At 35.7% G+C, this 22,271-nt stretch overlaps 1 protein-coding gene across 1 annotated transcript in view; it reads left to right on the top strand.

The window, feature by feature from the left end:
- The window catches only part of LOC139170643 (protocadherin-23-like), a 67,931-nt gene that overhangs the window by 34,409 nt on the left and 11,251 nt on the right, over positions 1 to 22,271 (top strand). Inside the window, exons 8-15 of the mRNA XM_070758134.1 lie at positions 562 to 661; positions 1,708 to 1,865; positions 3,238 to 4,075; positions 6,096 to 6,335; positions 15,109 to 15,243; positions 15,669 to 15,878; positions 16,323 to 17,180; positions 20,006 to 20,116. Coding sequence (XP_070614235.1) covers positions 562 to 661; positions 1,708 to 1,865; positions 3,238 to 4,075; positions 6,096 to 6,335; positions 15,109 to 15,243; positions 15,669 to 15,878; positions 16,323 to 17,180; positions 20,006 to 20,116 — 2,650 coding nt within the window. The remainder of the gene's footprint in view (positions 1 to 561; positions 662 to 1,707; positions 1,866 to 3,237; positions 4,076 to 6,095; positions 6,336 to 15,108; positions 15,244 to 15,668; positions 15,879 to 16,322; positions 17,181 to 20,005; positions 20,117 to 22,271) is intronic.

The following is a 22,271-nucleotide window of genomic DNA, read 5'->3' as shown; positions in this document are numbered from 1 at the left end:
TACTTTGTCTTACAAACTTAATTGGTTCCGGGACAAGGTTCTTAAGGTGAAAAGTTTGTAAGATGAAACAATGTTTCCCATAGGAATCAACGGAAAAGCAATTAATGCGTGCAAGCCCAAAATTCACCCCTTTTGCCAGCCAAAGCGCCCATTTTTGCGCTGCTGGGATTCCCCCGAGGTTCCCCTCCATAGGAAACCCCATCTTTGGACTTCTGTGTTTTTGCAATGCTGCAGGGGAATCCCAGCATCGCAAAAACAAGTGCTTCGCTGTCAACGGAAGTCCGGAGGTGGGGTTTCCCATGGAGAGGAGCCTCAGGGGAATCCCAGCAGCGCAAAAACAGGTGCTTCACTGGCAACGGAAGTCCTGAGGCGGGTTATCCCAGCGGTGGCGGGGGGGTTGTAAGGTGAAAATAGTTTGTAAGAAGAGGCAAAAAAATCTTAAACCCCGGGTTTGTATCTCGAAAAGTTTGTATGACGAGGCGTTTGTAAGATGAGGTATCACTGTATTTGAATTCCTTGTAATTTGAAACATTTACTTTTAACTGAATTGTTTGATTTTAGGTTTTAGAAAGGCAACCAGCAGGAACACGGGTGGCCAGTATATTTGCCAAAGACCTTGATTCTGGAAACAATGGACTAGTGCTGTATTCGTTATCCTCAGGTATTATTATTTATGAAATAAAAATAGTTTGGCTGTGTCTGGTCACTGTCATCCATTTAGCACCAACCATGTGTAACTTAAGGAATGCTATGGACTCAGGTGACTATTGCCTTTTTTTAACTTTTTATTGAGATACTGGGATTCTATGGATTGGAGGGTAGATGAGCCTGCTGGGAACATCCCATTGAGGCAATACCTAGCCCATAGGGACAGGAACAAGAACATCATCAGAGTTGGAGGTCATCTAGTCCAACCCCCTGCTCTAGCAGGACACCATATACCATTTCAGACAAATGACTGTTCAATCTCTTCTTAAAAGCCTCCAGTGATGAAGCCCTCACAAATTCTGAAGGCTTGCTGTTCCCCCTATTAGTTTGTTCTCACTGTTAGGAGAATTTCTCCTTAGTTCTACCTTACTTCTCTCCTTGGTCTGCTTTTCTCCGAGTTCCATATTTCTTGGAATTATTTAGGAAATAGGAGAATCTAGACTTCATGAATTGTCATGGCTTATTTTGGGAGAACACAGATAGCACATATTCAGTTCATTATAAGAATATATTAATATATTTATCTTAATTATGATAAACTAGTTGGGTGGCATCTTTGTTTTGGATATTATTTCAAAACCTATTTGCCATGACAATCTATGTTTATCTTTAAACTCTGGTAAGTTTCTGATTAGTTAAAAATTGCACAGCTACTGTGTTCCAAACCACAGTTGATACAAAATGTGCTCTGCTGCTCAAGGGTATCAACTATTTATTCTTTCCTGCTATATATTTACCAAGAAACTACTCTAGTCTTTAACCAGCAAAGCACTTCTATTTAAGTGAATCTTTTTAAAAACTGCAAGACAGAGAGAAAATATATGCATATTTAGGGAAACATGGTTATATTCTGCTTGCCATGTGAGAGAATTTTGCATTACATAGAAAGGGTAGAGAATGGCAACAGGAGTTGAATTCTCAGCTGTCCACTCAGTACTTTAAATCGCTTAAGGTTCTTCTAAAAAACATTTTCCTAACATGCTCATGTATCTCTTTCAGAAGAAAGTTTAGGTCACTTTCAGATTGACAGCAGTAGCGGTGAGTTAACAACTACCAAAGCTCTTTTATACAATTGGTATTCAAATTACCGAATGGTAATCACGGCAATTGACAAAGGAAATCCTTCTCTTCAAGGGGAAACAGTCATCAATATTGAGGTATTGACTTAAGCATACAGTGTTTTTTGAGAAGTAGTACTTTTGAATAAGGATTGACACAGTAGGCTCGTATTTTACCCTCCCCAGACTCCAACAGCTTCCCTGGAGCTGGGGGACGGTAAAAACACCCCCATCCATACACACACCCAAAGGCTCTCTGGAAGCCAAAAATGCCCTCCCAGAGCCTCTCTGTCAGTCAAAAATCAGCTGGCCAACACACACATGCAAGTTGGAATTGAACTAGGGCAATGGCTCATGTGCCAGCAGATATGGCTCTGCATGCTACCTGTGGCATCCATGCCATAGGTTTGCCATCACTGGTATAGGATGAAGAAGATTCTTTCATTTAGCTTTAAGAGACACCCGATTTTCTCTTGGTTATGCAATTAGTAGAATATTGTTACTGGAATTATTTTTGAGTTCCTTCAGAAGTAATAGCAGAGTAACCTCTGCCACAGCGCAAAGGATCATTTGCAAAATTAGTCAATAGATAAAATCATTGAATATACATTATGGATTCTACAGTAACAAACACAAAAGTGCTTGAAAATATTAGAAAATGAAGCCATGTTAGCCATCATGGCATTATATATTATCTCCTATATCAGAATATTATTTATGAGAATAATGAACTGGGGGTGTTCTGTTATAATGTTCTGATTGTGAGTTCCGAAGAGGAATATTTCCAGCTGTGCAGCCTAATCTAGGGACAACTCAACAAGAGAGGTCTTATGAAACAAATGGAAAGTTCAAGTTGACCTTGTTCAAATTTTCAAGACCTAAAAGATATTGACAAAATTGAACGGGTCCAAAGATGGGCTACAAGAATGGTGGAAGGTCTTAAGCATAAAACGTATCAGGAAAGACTGAATGAACTCAATCTGTATAGTCTGGAGGACAAAAGGGAAAGGGGGGACATGATCGAAACATTTAAATATGTTAAAGGGTTAAATAAGGTTCAAGAGGGAAGTGTTTTTAATAGGAAAGTGAACACAAGAACAAGGGGGCACAATCTGAAGTTAGTTGGGGGGAAAATCAAAAGCAACATGAGAAAATATTATTTTACTGAAAGAGTAGTAGATCCTTGGAACAAACTTCCAGCAGACGTGGTTGGTAAATCCACAGTACAGTAACTGAATTTAAACATGCCTGGGATAAACATATATCCATCCTAAGATAAAACACAGGAAATAGTATAAGGGCAGACTAGATGGACCATGAGGTCTTTTTCTGCCGTCAGTCTTCTATGTTTCTATGTTTCTTAACTGAAATGAATATTAGTCAGTGAATGATTAATCATTCCCATTTCGGGGGGGTGTGGGGGATGTTACAAAATGCCATTAATAAACAAATACATTCTTTCCCCACCTAGGTAATATCTCTTGGCAAAGGCATTTCTTATTCTTCTCAATACATCAGACATTTTGCCATACCAGAAGATTTCAGACCTGCTCAAGTCATGCGCTCTTTAAAACTCCCTGATCAGCATTTATATGCCAACAGAAAACAGCATTTTATTATCCCTGAAGAAGATTCTGATATTCCATTTGAAATTGATAATGCCACAGGCGATCTCTTTCTTTCTAAAGCACTTGATTATGAAGCAATATCTCACTATTCCTTCAGAGTTGTTGTAACTGACTCTCTAAACATTTCTCCACACAATGAGACTGTTTTCCTCAGTATTGATGTTGAAGATCAAAATGACCACTCACCTTCTTTCCAAAATAATTTTATTGTAATTGGGATACAGGAAAATATGTCCATTGGTACTTTAGTGTATACATTTAGTGCAAGAGATGAAGATGGTACTTTTTCGAACAGAAATTTTCAGTATTCAATGCATAGTAATTACTTGACAGAAAATTCATTTTTCATCCATCCTATTTATGGTACCTTAATTACAGCAGTATCCTTTGATCGAGAAATAACTCCATTTTTTGTCCTGACAATATTGGCTTCAGATCAAGCTGTAAACCCGACTGAGCATAACCAGTGTTCACTGACAGCAAAAATTGTCATTTTAGATGCCAATGATAACAGCCCGAGCTTTGTTTCATCTCCTATTTCCTACATTAGAGAGGATGCAGAGGTAGGCACAATAGCACATCACATAATAGCACATGATCCAGACCAAGGAATGAATGGACAAGTCACATACCTTCTCTCAAGCAATGAAGACCAGGCCTTTTTGATAGATAAAACTACTGGTAAGTTAAAAGGGATAAGTTGAATCCATTGATGTTACCCTGGAGATAATACTAATTGCATCCTTATTGATTTCCTGGAAATTGAACGTTGTAATTTATCATAGAGTCTGAGGTCTATGGGAAAAAGTTCAATACTCTTAAGTTGTTTTAATATCTTAACAGAGTTTGAAGGGACCTTAAAGGTCATCTAGTCCAACGCCCTGCCAAGCAGGACGCTCTGCATCTGCCTTTACCTAGGACCAATCTCACAACCTCCTGATTGTGAGGCAAGAGCTCTACCTCTAGACCACAGCTGCTGCGGAGCTGTTTTCTTAAAATGCATGTCAATTTATTGACACAGTGTTAAGAAAGAACTGCTTACCAAAATCAATATACTGAAGGCACATTTTAAAATCATACCTCTGAATGACCTTTGTATAACCAAACAAATAGTTTAAAAGAACCTTAAGAGAGATACCAAAGGTTTGCAGAAATAGGGAATGGCACTTACATTTATCTGCTCCCAATGCTTTTATTTATTTCAGTGATACACTATGTCTCTGAAGGCCAAAGCAGTCATAAAAGCTGATAAGGGCCAAAGTCATAAAAACCCTGAACATCTCTTAAAATCAATAGAAAAGATTTAAATATATATTAGACCAAAATCATTCAGTTGAAGACTTTACTATAGTGCAGTGGTTCTTAACCTTTCTAAGACCGCGACCTCTTAATACAGTTCCTCATGTTGTGGTGACCCCCAACCATAAGTCTAGCACTAATTCTCCCAACAGAGCTTTGAGCTGATTGGCAGGAAGGTCAGAGACACGCCCCCACTGTAAACGCCTGATTGGTCGGATTGTAAAAATATGTGCCATGATGCCAGAATAGAAGCTTTAGTTCCTAATACCAGGTAAAATTTGTCTTTTCCCAGGGTCTCAGGCGACCCCCATGAAATGGTCATTCGACCCCCAAAGGGGTCCCGAACCCCGGGTTGAGAACCACTGTTATAGTGCCTTTTTTATAGTTGAGCATCTGAAAGAAAACATTGGACAATTGATGCTGAAGCTTTGCTCCTATTAACCATTTAGCTTGCAATTAGGGTTTAAAAAAAGACTTCAGATACTGATTGTATCTTGCAGGGAGAATCATATAGGAGAAGAGTGTCTTAAGGTATACAGATGTGAAATAGTGTAAGATTTATATCAAGATCAACATCTCTGGAATTGTATCAGCATAAAGCAGTGATGGCGAACTTATGGCATGCCTGCCACAAGTGGCACGCGGAGCCATATCTGAGGGCACACAAAGCGTTGTCCTATGTCAGCTGCAGCCTTGTTTTCGGCCATTTTTGCTCTCCCCAGGCTTCCAGAAAGCCTCTTGAACCCTGGGAATGGCGAAAAATGACCCAACAGGCCAACTGGAAGTTTGGAGGCTTCAGTGAGACCTGTGGGCATGCACAAGGAGCAGGGTTGTGTGCATGCTCAGAGGTACAGCATGGGGTTGTACACATGGGCGGGGGGAGGGCATTGCATTATGGGTGTGAGCATGTGCGTGTGCGCTTAAGTGCATGCACGTACCTTTTTGGCACGCAAGCCAAAAAAATTTCACCATCACTAGTATAAAGTATATCTCTATAAAAGGAATATTTGATACTAGAGATAATTATTTGAATCAAACTTGTAAATGGCATTCTAAGAGGCTTTCAAAATCACCATTAACCAAAGAACAGAACATTCATAAGCATAATGCTGAAGTTCCAAACATGTTTTAGAAAACTATTTTGCAGATATATGTGTTCCTAATAAGTTCCTTTTCTTTGAGGTCCTAGTACTCATAGCCTATGTTATGATAAGATGTACAATAATTTTCTGATTCTTTGCACAACAAGCAACATAGGTTTCTGAATATTGGTTAGAACAAACTGTAGATTGGCATATGGTATCTGAACTGTCAATGCTGTACCTCCTCGTAGTAGTGCATTATGGGAACTGCAACTGAATGTGATAGCATTACTGTAATATCTTTTCTCATCTTACTTTAGGAGTGCTAACAACAGTCTTTGCTTTGGACCGTGAAAACCAAGAATATTATAACCTGAAAGTTGTTGCTCTTGATAATGGCAATCCAGCCCTATCTGCCATTCAGAACCTGACAGTAATTGTTCTTGATGTAAATGATGAAGCACCCATATTCACCAAAGCTATATATGAAGCTTCAGTCTGGGAAAATAGAGCCCCGGGAATGCTTGGCATTAAAGTTGAAGCAGTAGATAAAGATTCAGGTAATTTTCCTTTAAAAAGCAAAACATTTTTTAAAATGGTCAACAGTCTTACATTTTTTCATTTTTATTTATTTATTATTCCAACAGGAATGAATTCCATTTGTTATATATGTAAGAGTAGGCAAATATTTTATCTCCACTAAAGGATCCAGATTTGTATATAGAAAAGTAACTTTTTGATTTCAACGCTATTACAGTATATGTGGTTCATCCACAAAACCTTAATATATGTAAATATGTTTCTTGAAGAAGAACATAAAGATAATGAATAAAAATGTCTAATTCTTCTTCTCTTAGATTCCTCACTTCCAGATGCCTTAGAATACCGAAACCAGTGTAGCTCAATTAGTATGCGATAGTGAATGTGCTGACAGACTAAAGGGATATTTAGCTCAGATTAGGAATGTCTCTTTAAGGGATTGCATTAGAGGAATGTTTGATATAAAGCCACTGAATGAGTCCTATAAATATGGGCTGCTGCTTTTGCACTACTTAAACCTTTGGGATAATCTTTCCAGACAGTTTTCTGAAAAGTACTGAAAAATGAATTAACAGTAAATCCATTTGGAACACCTTTGTTGCTTCCTGCTATAGATAAGTCTAGAAATGGCACTCTTGCCAGAGCTAGGTACTATACATCTTGTACACTGTGCATACAAAAAATTTATTTATAGATACCATTTAAGAAAAATTCTGGGTCTACTTGTTACTTACTTGGTAGGGATTAAATATTTTTAAAAACTCAGAAGTTGTAAATTCGATCAGCATTGGTTAATGGTAATTGAATACAAAGTATAATGGAATGCAAAGTGAGATTTCTTGCATTAACATAGAACATAGTTATACTTGTTAAATTGGACTGTACACGTGGTCCTCGAGTTAGGACCACAATTGAGCCCAATGTGTATGTTGCTAAGTGAGAACTTTGTTACATGAGTTTTTCCCCATTTTACGACTTTTCTTGCCACATTTGTTAAGTGAGTCACTGCAGTTCTTAAATTAATAATACGGAAAAAACATGACTCTGGGACACTGCAACTGTCATAAATGTGAGTCAGTTGTCACACATTTGTAAATCATTTGTAAATCACGCTACCATGAGTATACCCCAATAGTCATAAGTGTGAAAAATGGTCATAAGTTACTTTTTTCAGTGCCATTGTAATTTTGAATGGTCACTAAATGAACTAAAAGACTACCTGTAATTAAAATTTCTCAATATTTGTTCCTAAGGATACAGGATATTGCCTTATGTCCAATCAAAATATTTGCCTAATACTTTAAATAGACTAGCAAAGTCCTTGTTCCCTTTTCAGATGGCTTTCCAATGCTTGGCACTTGAGCTTCTGCATTTCCTTAATATTTGTCTGAAAATACTTGTTAAATCCAAAATATTTGCAGGGACAATTTTTTTTTGTTTGGATACAAAAGTGCAGTGGTAGGTTGCTGCCAGTTCGGACTGCTTCCTCTGTACTGGTGGCGGGAAATTGAACCACAGCGATAGTCAGCTGGCCAATTCCAGAACTGGTTTTCTGTCGCTGCTCTGTGAAATAGGCTTGCACATGCACAGAGGGGTACTTGCATAGTGTGATAGGGTGCGCATGAGTGAAGCGACTGCGCATGCAAAATGTGCACTTCCGACGTGATGCAGACCAGCAGGGAAAGTAAGTAGAACCCACCCCGGATTGTAAGTATATGTCATTGAAGTATATAACATTGAGTTCTAGCCTTTCTCTCCTAAGTTACTTTAAAAAAAATGGGCCAAGACCTTGTTGAAGATGTCTTTGAAAGATGGAGCAGAACTTTATGATGCAATTATATCTTAAGGCAGTTTATCCTATTTGTCCCCAGCAGCCAAGTTTGAAAAGTCTCTGCTATAGATTTTCATTAAATAATACTGATTAATGATAGGTGTCCCAGATTGAAAATTGTCCCACTGGACTGCGGATCTAGGCTCTTTTAAAAGTTAAAAAGGAAACCCAATAACATCCTCTCCCCAACAGTTTGTAATGGTCCATTAAAGGTCCAATGGTCCAATAAAGGTTGAGAAGCAAAAAAAAAGTTATTACACAGATGCACTCATTCCATCTGTCCAGGATGGGGCAGTATAATACCATTTTAAATTATATTTTTATTAAAGAGGAAAATAAATTATGGACAATTTCAATTCAAATACTTATTTCATAAAGCTTTTTAATTTATTTTTTAAATCAAATGCTATATTAAATGCAAAAGGAAGAGGGTATCAATGTCACTTTTTTAAATTTAAAATAATTCAACACTCAAGTTACAGCTCCTGAAGTTCCATATACCCTCATCATTTCAAATTCCCAGATATAGATGGAAGGAGGGAGGGAGAAACGGAGGGGGGGGGAGACTTAGCTACCAAACAGACAGACAGACAGACAAAACAAAAATACACAAATATTAGAACAGTAGAACATGAAATGTGTGTAGAGTTCCCAGACTTTAAATTAGTGTATCAAATTTTATATTCATGCTTCCCTAACTATAGTATATATTTCTATCTCTAGTATACATTACACTTGCCAATTTATTTTACTGAATTTCAGACAACTGTGTTGATATATTAAAGGTTAGTTTGTCATTACAATGAGATTCCACTGTCTCTATTTTATAACCCTGCTTTCTATTCTATCCGATAAGTGGTATTCAAAACTGAAGAGAAACTATGCTCTTCTTATAAAATGGTCTAGGCTTCTAGCATGAGGAATTTTGTTGTGAGCTGCTCCAAGTCTTCGGAGAGGGGCGGCATAAAAATCTAATAAATTATTATTATTATTATTATTATTATTATTATTAATAATAATAATAGTAAAGTGGGCCTAAAGTATATATAAATAAAAGCCAGATTTGAACTTTAGAAAGGATTTTTTAAATTCGGTGTAAAAAAAGACGGTTTTCACAGGACACTGTACAGATATTAAAGAATCTGATTTTTCATAAACAGAGAACACAATAGCATCGACTTGAGTTTAGTTTCCAAGTCAACAATTGTTGTTCAAGGAAACATTGCTTTTCTTCCTTTGATTGCTATCTCAGTCCTTCCTTTGTTCCAAAATTCACAATAGAATTTTTACATAAAGCATTGTCCACACGCATATTTTGCAGAGAAGTACATTAAAAAGAGAAACTGATTGATCACAGTGTGGATAAATTTTTATTTTATCCAACAAACGATTCAAGGGCCAGAAAATTGAGGCAACAAACATGTTGTAGATGGCCAACTTTCTACTCATGAAATCTCCCCCACATTGCAAACAGTCCACAACCACAGTTGGAGAGAAAAGAGTCTCCATAACATAACTAAGAGGAAACACTGAATTAGAAGTAAGCAAGGCATCCCAGGCTTCTTTTCCCAAGAATCTAATGGGATTCCCACCTCCCTATCCCTGTTTCTTTTTGAGTATAATATAGATGTCAGTCTGCATGCAGTGTGCATTTCTCTCTTTTCTTGAATGCAATCTATAACTTCAGGCATAATTTAAGAACCTCATAAACTGACTCCATATTACTTTGGCAATAATTAGAGGTATGAGCATACCACTGATTTTTTTTTAATGGTAGATTCTTATCTTAGCCAATATTCTGATAAAACACTAATGTATCTTAATTAGGACATTAGACTGTTCTCTATGAGCAGAAGTTTATTCATTGTTTGAATCTCTTAATATGCAAAGTATTGAACCACAGAAGTAATTTGACCTCCAAGAGTTACACAATTACTTCTTCCTCCATGGACATTTTGATTGTCACTTGCAGAACATCTTGGAATTTGCTCCAAAAAAAAAGTCTGTTTCTTATCGTATTCATTCCAGATATTAATTTTACTTAGATTTTGGTCTATAGCAGGTTTGACAATAAAATCACCATTATTATTATAGTTGGTTGCAGCCAGATGTTTAGACTGAAATTGACATTTTTGTCCACCTATCGAATCATTTCAAGGACCTGGGATAGCCAGATGTTATTCAATAATATTGAAGTCATAACAAAATGTAAGCTATTCCAAGTAAGGTTGCCTTTTGTAATTGACTGATGTTGATTTTGTAAATGTCAATTGTTGCTCCAGATGTTTTGGAATTGCACACAAAGTGCCCAATGTTATTGCTGCTATCTTTGTTTCCTTTGTCATCATTGTTCTTCTATTTTCAGGTTTTTGTATTTTGTACTTTTCTGTTCTATTCTGCTGCTTTCAGATGTCTAATGTCCAGATTTATTTTGTCTTTCTTATAAAAATTGTTAAGTCTGGGGTGTTGTGTGGCAAATGCTTGTCAGTTTAAAACCTAAAGTCCCACAGCATTTTAGCTTTCTCGTTTTTATTACTTTGTCTATTTTATTCCATGAGTTCCTGCTTGCATGCAAATTCTTGCATGGTGCAAGAGAGAAAGCTTTCTGATAGTTAGGTGTTTCTAGTTGTGTGATGCAGCTGGCCATAGTAACGGTGTGAAACATATGTAGTGGTGACAGGAAAATCGAAGCTTTCCCTAGATGTGCTTTCCTTTTTCTTTTAACCCTTGTTTCAGGGATTTTTCCCCCCGATTCATATTCCATCTGAAGAAATGTGGAGGGTGGGTAGCCTAAATTTGAAAGACAATTCCACAGCCTTGATCCATGTGGATTGGAAGTTATCCTGAGGATTAGTGGTGCTAAGCCTTGAGGAAAGAAGTTGAACTTTAACCAAATGTTTATAGATGCTAGAGGCATTGTGGACTCAATTTTAATCATGCCTGTCTCCAGTTGTAGGTGTACATTTAATAAATAGTGTGGTATCTGGAGAGCTTCTCTGTTGAATTTAGATTGTACATTTTCCAGAGAGGTGAAAAAATACAAACCTGGTGACCCAACCAAAGTCCCATAAAGGAACTGGGCTAGAGGCTTAGTTCAGTGGAATATAATACCTTTCCTTGATTTAGAAATAGGATAGCATTGGAAGATGTTTGTCCAGTAGTAACCATATATTCACAGTGGGCTTGAGCCAGTGGCATGCATGATTACTCATAAATATTAAAAGCTAGTCACTTATTCTATTTTGTGGCCATTAGTGCTCCATAAATGGACTTTCGGACTTTGGGCAAAAGCTATAATCTTGGTTTTCTGACAATAGCTGGGATGGATACTTACTTGAAGATGACTCTTCTATGTAGACTATATGGATCTTGATGTTGCCTTATTTCTTGGGATACTATAAAATACTTATTCTTGTTAGAGTTGTTCTTTCAGCTTTTATGATAGTTCCCTTGTTAATTGGACCAGGTTTCCCCAGTTCAGACAAAGAAACAATAGAAAATGCCCAGGTTCGCCTGGTGCACCAGTTGCGGCCCCATCTGGACCAGGACTCATTGCTCACAGTCACTCATGCCCTCATCACCTCGAGGTTCGACTACTGTAATGCTGTCTACATAGGGCTACCTTTGAAAAGTCTTCGGAAACTCCAGATCGTGCAGAATGCAGCTGCGAGAGCAGTCATGGGCTTACCTAGGTATGCCCATGTTTCACCAACACTCCGCAGTCTGCATTGGCTGCCGATCAATTTCCGGTCACAATTCAAAGTGTTGGTTATGACCTTTAAAGCCCTTCATGGCACTGGACCAGAATATCTCCGAGACCGCCTTCTACCGCACGACTCCCAGCGACCGATTAGGTCCCACAGAGTGGGCCTTCTCTGGGTCCCGTCAACTAAACAATGTCGGTTGGCCGGCCCCAGGGGAAGAACCTTCTCTGTGGCGGCCCCGACTCTCTGGAACCAACTCCCCCCAGAGATTAGAACTGCCCCTATTCTCCCTGCCTTTCGTAAACTCCTTAAAACCCACCTTTGTCATCAGGCATGGGGGAACTGAATCACCTCCCCCTGGCATGTACAATTTATGCATGGTATGTTTGTGTGTATGTTTGCTTAGTAAATGGGGTTTTTAAAATATTTTAAATTATATTTAGATTTGTCATGAATTGTTGTATCCTGCTGTGAGCCGCCCCGAGTCTGCGGAGAGGGGCGGCATACAAATCTAAATAATAAATAAATAAATAAATAAATAAATAAATAAATAAATAAATAAATAAATAAATAAATAAATAAGGTTGTAAAAACGAGAAGGCAAGTCAGAAAACATTTAATAGTGAGCAGCATTTTGTACTGATAACAGAATAGGGCGTTCTGATTAGCTGTTTTTATTTAACATTTTTCCAAGGCGAGAGACCAAATAAATTGAATAACTGAAGGTAAAATAATGTATAATAACGTGACATATACACTTGTTTATAATAAATAACTATAGTTATTGTTACAGTATTATTTTGCAATAAACATTATGAAAAAGATGCTATGCTTTCCTCAGCACTGAAACCACAAGAAATATGGAAGTAATTTTATATAAAATTATAAAAGACAAAAATGGGAAGTAAGTTTCCCATTATAGACTAAAGGCATACAGCTGTTCTAAAAAATAAAGAGCTGTTAAATTTCATAAGTAACATTTTATTTTGTTACCCTCAGATATGGCAGAATTCTGTCATGACAACCGACTAATCGGCTAATATGGAACATTATATGTTTAATATCACAGCCGATGGAAAATTATATATTTAATATCACAGCTCCATTTTTAAGGGACATGCATAAAAATCAGGGATATTGTATTCTCAAAGAATAAAGCTCACAATTGGTAAATGATGGATCAGATAGAAACATAGAAACATAGAAGACTGACGGCAGAAAAAGACCCCATGGTCCATCTAGTCTGCCCTTTTACTATTTCCTGTATTTTATCTTACAATGGATATATGTTTATCCCAGGCATGTTTAAATTCGGTTACTGTGGATTTACCAACCACGTCTGCTGGAAGTTTGTTCCAAGGATCTACTACTCTTTCAGTAAAATAATACTTTCTCATGTTGCCTTTGATCTTTCTCCCAACTAACTTCAGATTGTGTCCCCTTGTTCTTGTGTTCACTTTCCTGTTAAAAACACTTCCCTCCTGAACCCTATTTAACCCTTTAACATATTTAAATGTTTCGATCATGTCCCCCCCTTTTCCTTCTGTCTTCCAGACTATACAGATTGAGTTCATTAAGTCTTTCCTGATACGTTTTATACTTCAGACCTTCCACCATTCTTGTAGCCCGTCTTTGGACCCGTTCAATTTTGTCAATATCTTTTTGTAGGTGAGGTCTCCAGAACTGAACACAGTACTCCCAAATGTGGTGTCACCAGCGCTCTATATAAGGGGATCACAATCTCCCTCTTCCTGCTTGTTATACCTCTAGCTATGCAGCCAAGCATCCTACTTGCCTTTCCTACTGCCCGACCACACTGCTCACCCCATTTTGAGACTGTCAGAAATCACTACCCCTAAATCCTTCTCTTCTGAAGTTTTTGCTAACACAGAACTGCCAATGCAATACTCAGATTTAGGATTCCTTTTCCCCAAGTGCATTATTTTACATTTGGAAACATTAAACTGCAGTTTCCATTGCTTTGACCATTTATCTAGTAACGCTAAATCATTTACCATATTACAGACCCCCTCCAGGAATATCAACCCTATTGCACACTTTAGAGTCATCGGCAAATAGGCAAACCTTCCCTACCAAACCTTCCCCTATGTCACTCACAAACATATTAAAAAGAATAGGACCATTCTTGATAGTAGATTCATATGTTGTAATTAAATTGACTGAAGGATTACACTTGCAAATGCATTACAAGAGAATAAGTTTCACTTATTATTTGAAAATCTTTAGGATTATCAAAATATACTTACGGAATCAATTTCCAACATAACACAAAAAAGTTAAACTTTTACTTTATAGTGTGATTATGAATAATTTATTCACCTATCTAACCATGATATAATGCTTATATGTTTAAATGGTTGCTATTCTTTATATGGACAGTGCAAAATATTATTTATTAAATATTTCTAAAACTAATAATATAGAATAAGGAAGAAAAAATAAATAAATCAAAAATAGATAAAATGCAAGAAAGAAAAAATATAATTGAAGAAAAAGAAATATTAATGTAGTTTTCAATATTCTATACAAGTTATAATTGCAACTATAAATTTACCTTTTTCTATAAATTTCACTGTGATTCTCTTTCTATACTCTAGTCTAACTTATCTAATCAACAAATCCATAAATCATACGTTCATCTTTTTCTGTTTTATGGAAAACATCTATAAGCAATAAATGTAAATCAAATAATCAAACTAATTTCGCTGTTTAAACAAGTCAATTTGGCCATGTGATAAACTGAGAATTTCCAATATTAATGTAAAATCCTTAACTAGTAAAGATATACTAATTACCAAAATAACACTAAAAACCCTATGACTAGCATTTATTTCTTAGATTTTGATCTTTATAACATTTTATTTGGGGGAGAGAGGTCTCATTGAACTACAAGGGTTAACTTTATCTGACCCATCGGAATATTTTATCTTTTATTTAATAATAGAGAACTTTAATATTTGCAAATGCCACACTAACGTTTGAATTAAAAAGTCATGCTACATTCTTTTTAACCCTTCAAAGGTCTAAAAGAAATCTCTAAAATGTTCATATTTGACTTACCACTGACTTTTAAATAAAATAGTGCAGAACAAATATGTAGATAAAAATAATTCTATATCACCTTTGCAATAAACAAATATGCCAGGAAACTGCTTGAAAGCTATTATTAATACTATAATGGCGCATTTAAAACCAACTGATTTTTACGTGTGTGTATGTTTGTGTGCCCATTTCAAGGAATCAATTCCCTACTTAAATATGAAATATTGCCAGGACCTGCATATGAGAATTTTCAAATAAACTCAAATACTGGAGAAATTAGAACAGCGGCCTCGCTTGACAGGGAAAGCCAAGATATTTTTCATATTAAAGGTAAGGCGTTTGAGATACTATCAGGGGTGGGCTGCTGCCCGGACCGGGGCAGTGGGGCAGCGAAAATGGAGCTGCATCCCAGAGCACCCAATTTGCACTGAAAGATGTTGAAAGAAAATGCAGGGCATCCTGCATAAGCCATGCCCACAGTGTGGTAGTAAAATTTTTGGTAACCCTTCACTGGATACTATATACTGTATACAATGTACGTAACACATAGTTTTAAACTGATTATTTCCCTTTAAATTTAATTTGTCTAAAATGTAGAAGGAATGCATTACCTTTGATTTGTATCATTTGTGTGAACATATTTGAATGAAACAAAGCAGTGTTGAATTGACCATTTAGGGAGAATGGTTCCCAATCTGATCTCATCAATCTGTTACTATAAGTCAGTTTTCAAATATGCTTATTTTCAAATATAGTGCTTGTTCAAGATGGGGGCACTCCTTGTTTATCCAGTACAGCATCAATTATCTTTAGAGTACTAGATGAAAATGATCATACTCCTAAGATCATCTTTCCATTTTCTGATATCCAAATATTGGAGAACCAACTGCCTTCAACAATAACAACGCTCCTGGCTATGGATGATGATATAGCTAATAATGGAATTATGCAATATCAAATAATTGGTAAGGTGAAAAATTTAATGATATATATTTATTTTTAAAAAGCAAGATTTTAAATTTAGCATCTGTTAACCCTTTTAAGCTTCTCATAAAACATGATCATTGTAATATTTGTATTTTGTATTTTTAACTTGTGTTAATATGGTTTATTGTTATTAAAAGACTGTTTAAATTCTACAATATGGGAAATATATAATCCTTTGAAAAAGTATAGCTGTCTCATTAAAAATCTTTTTTTTCCTTAGGAAATATATGTTATTCTTAAATTCACAATCAGATTTAAGTCCTGCATCTGTTAATCTTTAAAAGTATGGATAAAATACTTTTTAGTATTTGGAACTTTTGTCAGCGTCCCAGTTCTTACATAGAATTTATACGTAAATATATAATGTTATAGAAAGATTTCCTTGTTATTGTTTTGCTTTTAATTGATGTATCATTTTGAAGGTGGTAATACCGGAGGATACTTTGCTTTGCACAAAAGTACAGGAGACCTTTTCACTACTTGCAGTTTGGACAGAGAGAGAGTGAACAATTTTACCTTGGTCATAGAGTGTTTTGATCTAGGCAATCCACCAAGAAGTTCTGTTATGGAATTACAAATCATAGTCCTGGATGAAAATGACAACAGTCCTTTATTTACAAGAAATCCTTATAAAGCAATTATAAGTGAAGATATTGAAGAAAAGTCATCAATTCTTGAACTGTTTGCTGTAGATGCAGATGAAGGTCCAAATGGAAAGATTGTGTACACTCTAATGGATGAAACTCTTGGAATGTTTACTATTAACAGAACTAGCGGCGTTGTCAGTACTAATAAACCAATGGACCGAGAGAGACAATCTCAATATATATTTAAAGCTGTAGCGACAGATTCTGATGTCTGGCAACCAAGAAGTGCCAGTGTTACTATAGTAGTACAGATTGAAGATGTAAATGACAATAATCCTTTTTTCTTAGAGCATCCTCTTAATGTTCAAGTATCCTCTCAAACACCTATAAATCAGGCAATAGCTACTGTGCAATCCAGGGACTTAGATTTAGGTCTCAATGGAACTCTGAAGTTTCGGTTTGTGACACCAGCCACAATGTTTGAGATGGATTCAAGCACAGGTGAAATATTTCTTAAGGAATCTGTATCTAATGATGGCTTATTCACCCACCTCGTGATAGTGGCATGCGATCAAGGGATCCCAGCTAGAACTGCTACAGGCGTTGTGACCATCTCTTCTAAAGCATACAGAGAAATGATTTATTTCAGTCATACTCGGTATGAAGCAGTGATTCCTGAAAACAGTGAAGTGGGTGAGTGCCCAATCATATTGTGTCTTCTGTAATGTTATGTGTGTGTGTGTGTTTGTGTCTTAATATTCATCCTGCAACAGAAAGAACTTACAGAAAAATATAATATTAAATATTAAATGTGATGTACGGTTGTGACTGGGTTGATTGACTGTTTTTAACATAGTGGGATCTTAGCTTATAGTTTTAATTAATTAGATTTGTATACACATTGTTTTTGTATTGTACCCTGTGAGCCGCCCCAAGTCTTTGGAGAAGGGTGGCATACAAGTCTAATAATAATTATAAATATAAATACTTTATTGTCATTGTCAGTACAACAAATTGTCATTGACAATGAAAATTGCGTGAGGCCCAGAGACCAGTCCCACCACACATAACAATCAGACAAATAAAAATAAAGCAAAAATAAGGTTTGAACCCATATTAAAACATGTACTCTACCTGCTGATTTATGTCAGAGTGCCATTTTGTTTTTCATTTTCAAAGTCATTAGCTCTCTTTTAGATTATCATGATTTATGTCTCTAATATACATTGCTGAGTTGCCTTCACAACTAACTCTAAGCTGCAACAGACCGTAAGACCTTTTTACTTCATATTTTAAAGACAATTATTTGGTTTGAATGTTTTCAAAACAGCAATGTACAATTTTAGTGGTCTCTGGGCACGATGAGATTATATCTGCTGAATATAATTCCGCATTGGTGACAGGATTGGCATCCAGCCAGTAAACACTCAACTCCATTCAGTTGCCCAGACTCTGTCCCATAAGGGATTACGGGATCGTTAAATTAAAATGAATGTACAATTTTAGCTGCATAATATTCATTTATCTGTATTGACTTTGTTGTTTCTTCTTTTGGAGATACAGCTCAGTAGACTCTAGTTCTTAATGCTTCATATTTTGCAGGAGTCAAAGGAGTGTATGGGCTGCTTGATTCGAGTCTACATAGGAAGTGCTCATTTAGTCATTACAATTTGAAGCAACAATATAGTCATTAGAGTGGTCCCTAAATGAAACCATTATCAAGTGATTTTACTTCAGCTTTTCTTTGCTTTACAAATCTGTGAAGGTTGTAAATGCAGGGATTGGTCACAATATTACTTTTTCATCACCATCATAACTATAATGTGTTTCTGTACTAGGCAGTTGCTAAACGAAGACTATAATATGAGTAAAGCTGTAAGCTGCTTTTCCAGGCTTAATATTAGCAACATATTCAAATGGAAGGTGTTTTTCCCCCCCCTTGTTTAAAGTAGATATGCATATTAAAATTCAATGAATTAATCTGATATTGAAATGGTCTGTTACAAATAAGGCATTGTAAGAGATGTATTTTATGGAAATTCCCTAAGGGAATACAATATGAGAATAAAAACAGTATGCTGCTAACTAGTAATAAACATAAATAAAAATATATTTGGACAATTTTGATTAAACCAAGCTTAGAGAATCAAGAGTACAATCAGCACTATTGGCCCGAAAACTCTGAGAATTCCTCTCATATGGAATAGCTTGTCTGCCTCTTCTGAGATGATATTGACTTCCAGTCTTATGATCTTTGAATATTTATTTATTTATTAGTAGCATTTATATGCCGCCTAATTCCAAATGGACTCTGGGCAGCTTACAATGATAAAAATAATATACAATATAGCTACAAAAGAACTATTAAAATACATTAATATTCCTACAAACCATACATACTCTCAATCATTCATGGCTGCATCAAGGTGACAACTTAACGGCCCCAGACCTGCCGGAAAAGCCAGGTTTTAACAGCTTTCTGGAAGGCCGGTAGGGTGGGGATAGTAGTTGGTTCCAAAGTTCCAAAGCTGCCACAGAGAAGGCCCTTCCCCGTGGTCCCGCCAACTGGCATTGTTTGGTAGATGTCACAGGGAAGTATGAGGTAGCAGATGGTCCCATAAGTAGTCTGGTCCTAAGCCATGTAGGGCTTTAAAGGTAACAACCAACACCTTGACTTGAGTCTGGACACTCACTGGTAGCCAATGCAGCTCGTGGAGATTTGGAGTAATATGTGTGCACCTTGGTATGCCCATAATGGCTCGCACGGCTGTATTTTGAACTAGCTGAAGTCTCTGAACGCTTTTCAAGGGTAGCCCCATGTAGAGAACATTGTAATTGTCAAGGTGTGAGTAGATGAGGGTGTGACTGTGCGAAGAACCTCCTGATCTGGGTAATACAAACTTGCCTGTTCTAGAAAGCTCTTGAGGTATTAATTCGTGAGAATCATTCTGCTAGATGTGTTGATGCATTATTGTTAATAAGTAAATAAATAAAATTAAATATTTTAATTGTATTTCAACATTTTTATTAGTATGTTGGATTATTGATGTTGCTCTGTGCATTTCAGCGGTTCTTTAACCATCTTAAGATGGTTTTAAATTTTTACAAATAATTAAAACTAAATTTTAAAAAGTGAGCAGAGTACTGATTGACACGAACTAATAAAGAGTTTAGAAAAAGAACTTCAGGGTCCAACCATTCTTACTGTGTATCTAACTGAACATCACTGGCATTGTGTGCCTATGTAAGTTTAATATGTTCAGTTCCTGGAATAAAAGCTTCCAAATATTTTATCATTCTTATTTTTCTTCCCTTTCTTCTCCTATCATCATAATAGGCTACATGCATCATTGATATTTAAAAATGAGTTTAGTAAATATATTAGGTATATTAATATGATAAAATAATAATTTTCCTGTTATATAACTGTAAGTAGTAAATATATTATACCTGTTATAAGTTTAACTTGTTTCATACTTTAACATCTTTTAGAATAAATTTAATATTTGCCTTCATAGGCACTTCTGTTTTTACTGTTGCTGCTCATGACAAAAGTATGATGGAAAACAATATAAAATATACAATCATCAGTGAACATGAGGATATTTTCGATATTCATCCTATCAGTGGTAAATTCACCTATTTATCTTCATTTATTCTAAAATCATTTGAAGCTTTAGTAAAATATTTTCCAGTGGTGTTATGATTTGTATGATTTGTATAAATATCATTCAAGGGGTTAGTGGTTATTTATTTAAATTCTAGTAAAAACTGAGTTTGATTCTTTAACCTTTAAAAAGATGTGTGCTTAGAGTAAAATTTTAAATATTTTCCCCCCTTAAAATTCATCTGAATTCATCTTCTATAGTGATGTCAATAGCAAAGGTCAGCAATATACATATATTATCTTAGATACTTAAAATAATCAAATATTTCATTCAAAATTCCCTAAACCAATTTCTGAATTCATGCACTATTAAGACCCAAATTACCCAATGTTTTCAAAGTAACTGTTACTTAAAGCAAACAGAAGGAATCTCTTAAAAAAGACTAGAAGATGGTGATTTCATGCCAGTTTATAACCATACATACATATAATTCTCTGAATGTAGAATAGAATAGAATTCTTTATTGGTCGAGTGTGATTGGACACACAAGGAATTTGTCTTGGTACATATGCTCTCAGTGTACATAAAAGAAAAGATACATTTGTCAAGAATCATGAGGTACAACACTTAATAATTATAGGGGTCAAATAAGCAACGAGGAAACAATATTAATAAAAATCTTAAGGGGAGGAAATGGGTGATAGGAATGATGAGAAAAAAAATTATAGTAACAGTAGTGCAGACTTAGTAAATAGTTTGACAGTGTTGAGGGAATTATTTGTTTAGCAGAATGATGGCGTTCGGGGGAAAAACTGTGTCTAGTTGTCTTGGTGTACAGTGCTCTGTAGCGACGTTTTGAGGGTACGAGTTGAAACAATTTATGTCCAGGATGCAAGGGGTCAGTAAATATTTTCACAGCCCTCTTTTTGACTCGCACAGTATACAGGTCCTCAATGGAAGGCAGGTTGGCAGCAGATGTTTTTTCTACAGTTCTGATTATCCTCTGAAGTTGTTGGGTTGAAGAACCAAGTATATTTTATCCCTGAGTGATTTTGGAATACAGATGGAAGGGAGTTCCAAAATTGTAGATAAGATTCATCATTTTCCTAGTGGTGTTATGGAATCTGCACGGAAAGCCTGTCTGTCTATAATTTTATCCTATATGTGTATAGAGTGCAGATTATGTACATCACTTCTTCATTCAAAATTAGGTTTGTTTATTACTGTATTTTTCTGAGTATAAGACACTCTTTAGTATAAGACACCTCTAGCTTTTGCGGAGGAAAACAAGAAAATAACTCTGCCTCTGCCTCCCAGCAATTTACCTCCTTACAGCAAACAGCTGTAATTTCAATTTCAACAGCTGTCATTTCAATTTCAATTTCAGCACAGCTTTATTGTTTTCCAGTTAGCCCGATAATCGTACTGAGGAGAAATATTTTTTTCCAATAATGTGTTTTTGAAAAATTTCAGATTTCATTTATTCTGATATGGGTACAGAAATAGTGAAACTTCATTTCAATTTTATTTGCTAAATTAAAGTAAAGATGAATTTTCCCATCTGATTTAGCATTTAACTTCAATGTTTTACTCAGAAAACATTGATTAGAAAAAGGAATGTAAACTTTTTCTATATTTGTGAGAATTGAATTGTATTTTATATTAAAAGTATATTTTGTATTTTAACTTATCCCCGAATGCTGAAGTAAAAAAAGAAAATGACCTGAAACATAAAACTATGTTTTAAAGATTTTAAGATGAAACAGGCTAGATTTTATGAGAAAAGTTGCTATATACTAAATGAATACCAGCTGACTGCTGAAAACATAATTTCCTCCTGGCTGTGGAAAAAGAGATCTACTGCTTAGTTAAACCTCAAGTATGTTTTTAATAATCAATTATTTTATTAACATGACTGCCTTATTTAATCTAAATCAAGTTCACATTTGGGAACATTTATAAGAGATGTTTTCAACAACTCCTCAGCTAATAAGAATAGAGTAAAAATAAAACAAAACAAAGAAAATAGTTTATATACTGCCTGACTTTTTGTTGGCAGAATAATCAGGATATATTTCATATCCACCCAAGGTTTCATTTCTGTGGGGATGATTTGCTTAAATTATTTTGAGGCATGATTTACTTGAATCATCATGCTGGGCAATACAGCTTTGAA

The sequence above is a fragment of the Erythrolamprus reginae genome, chromosome 7, assembly GCF_031021105.1.
Source record: "Erythrolamprus reginae isolate rEryReg1 chromosome 7, rEryReg1.hap1, whole genome shotgun sequence".
Lineage (NCBI taxonomy): Eukaryota > Metazoa > Chordata > Lepidosauria > Squamata > Dipsadidae > Erythrolamprus > Erythrolamprus reginae.
Note: the sequence above shows the minus strand (reverse complement) of the source record. Positions and strands in the feature narration are given on the sequence as shown.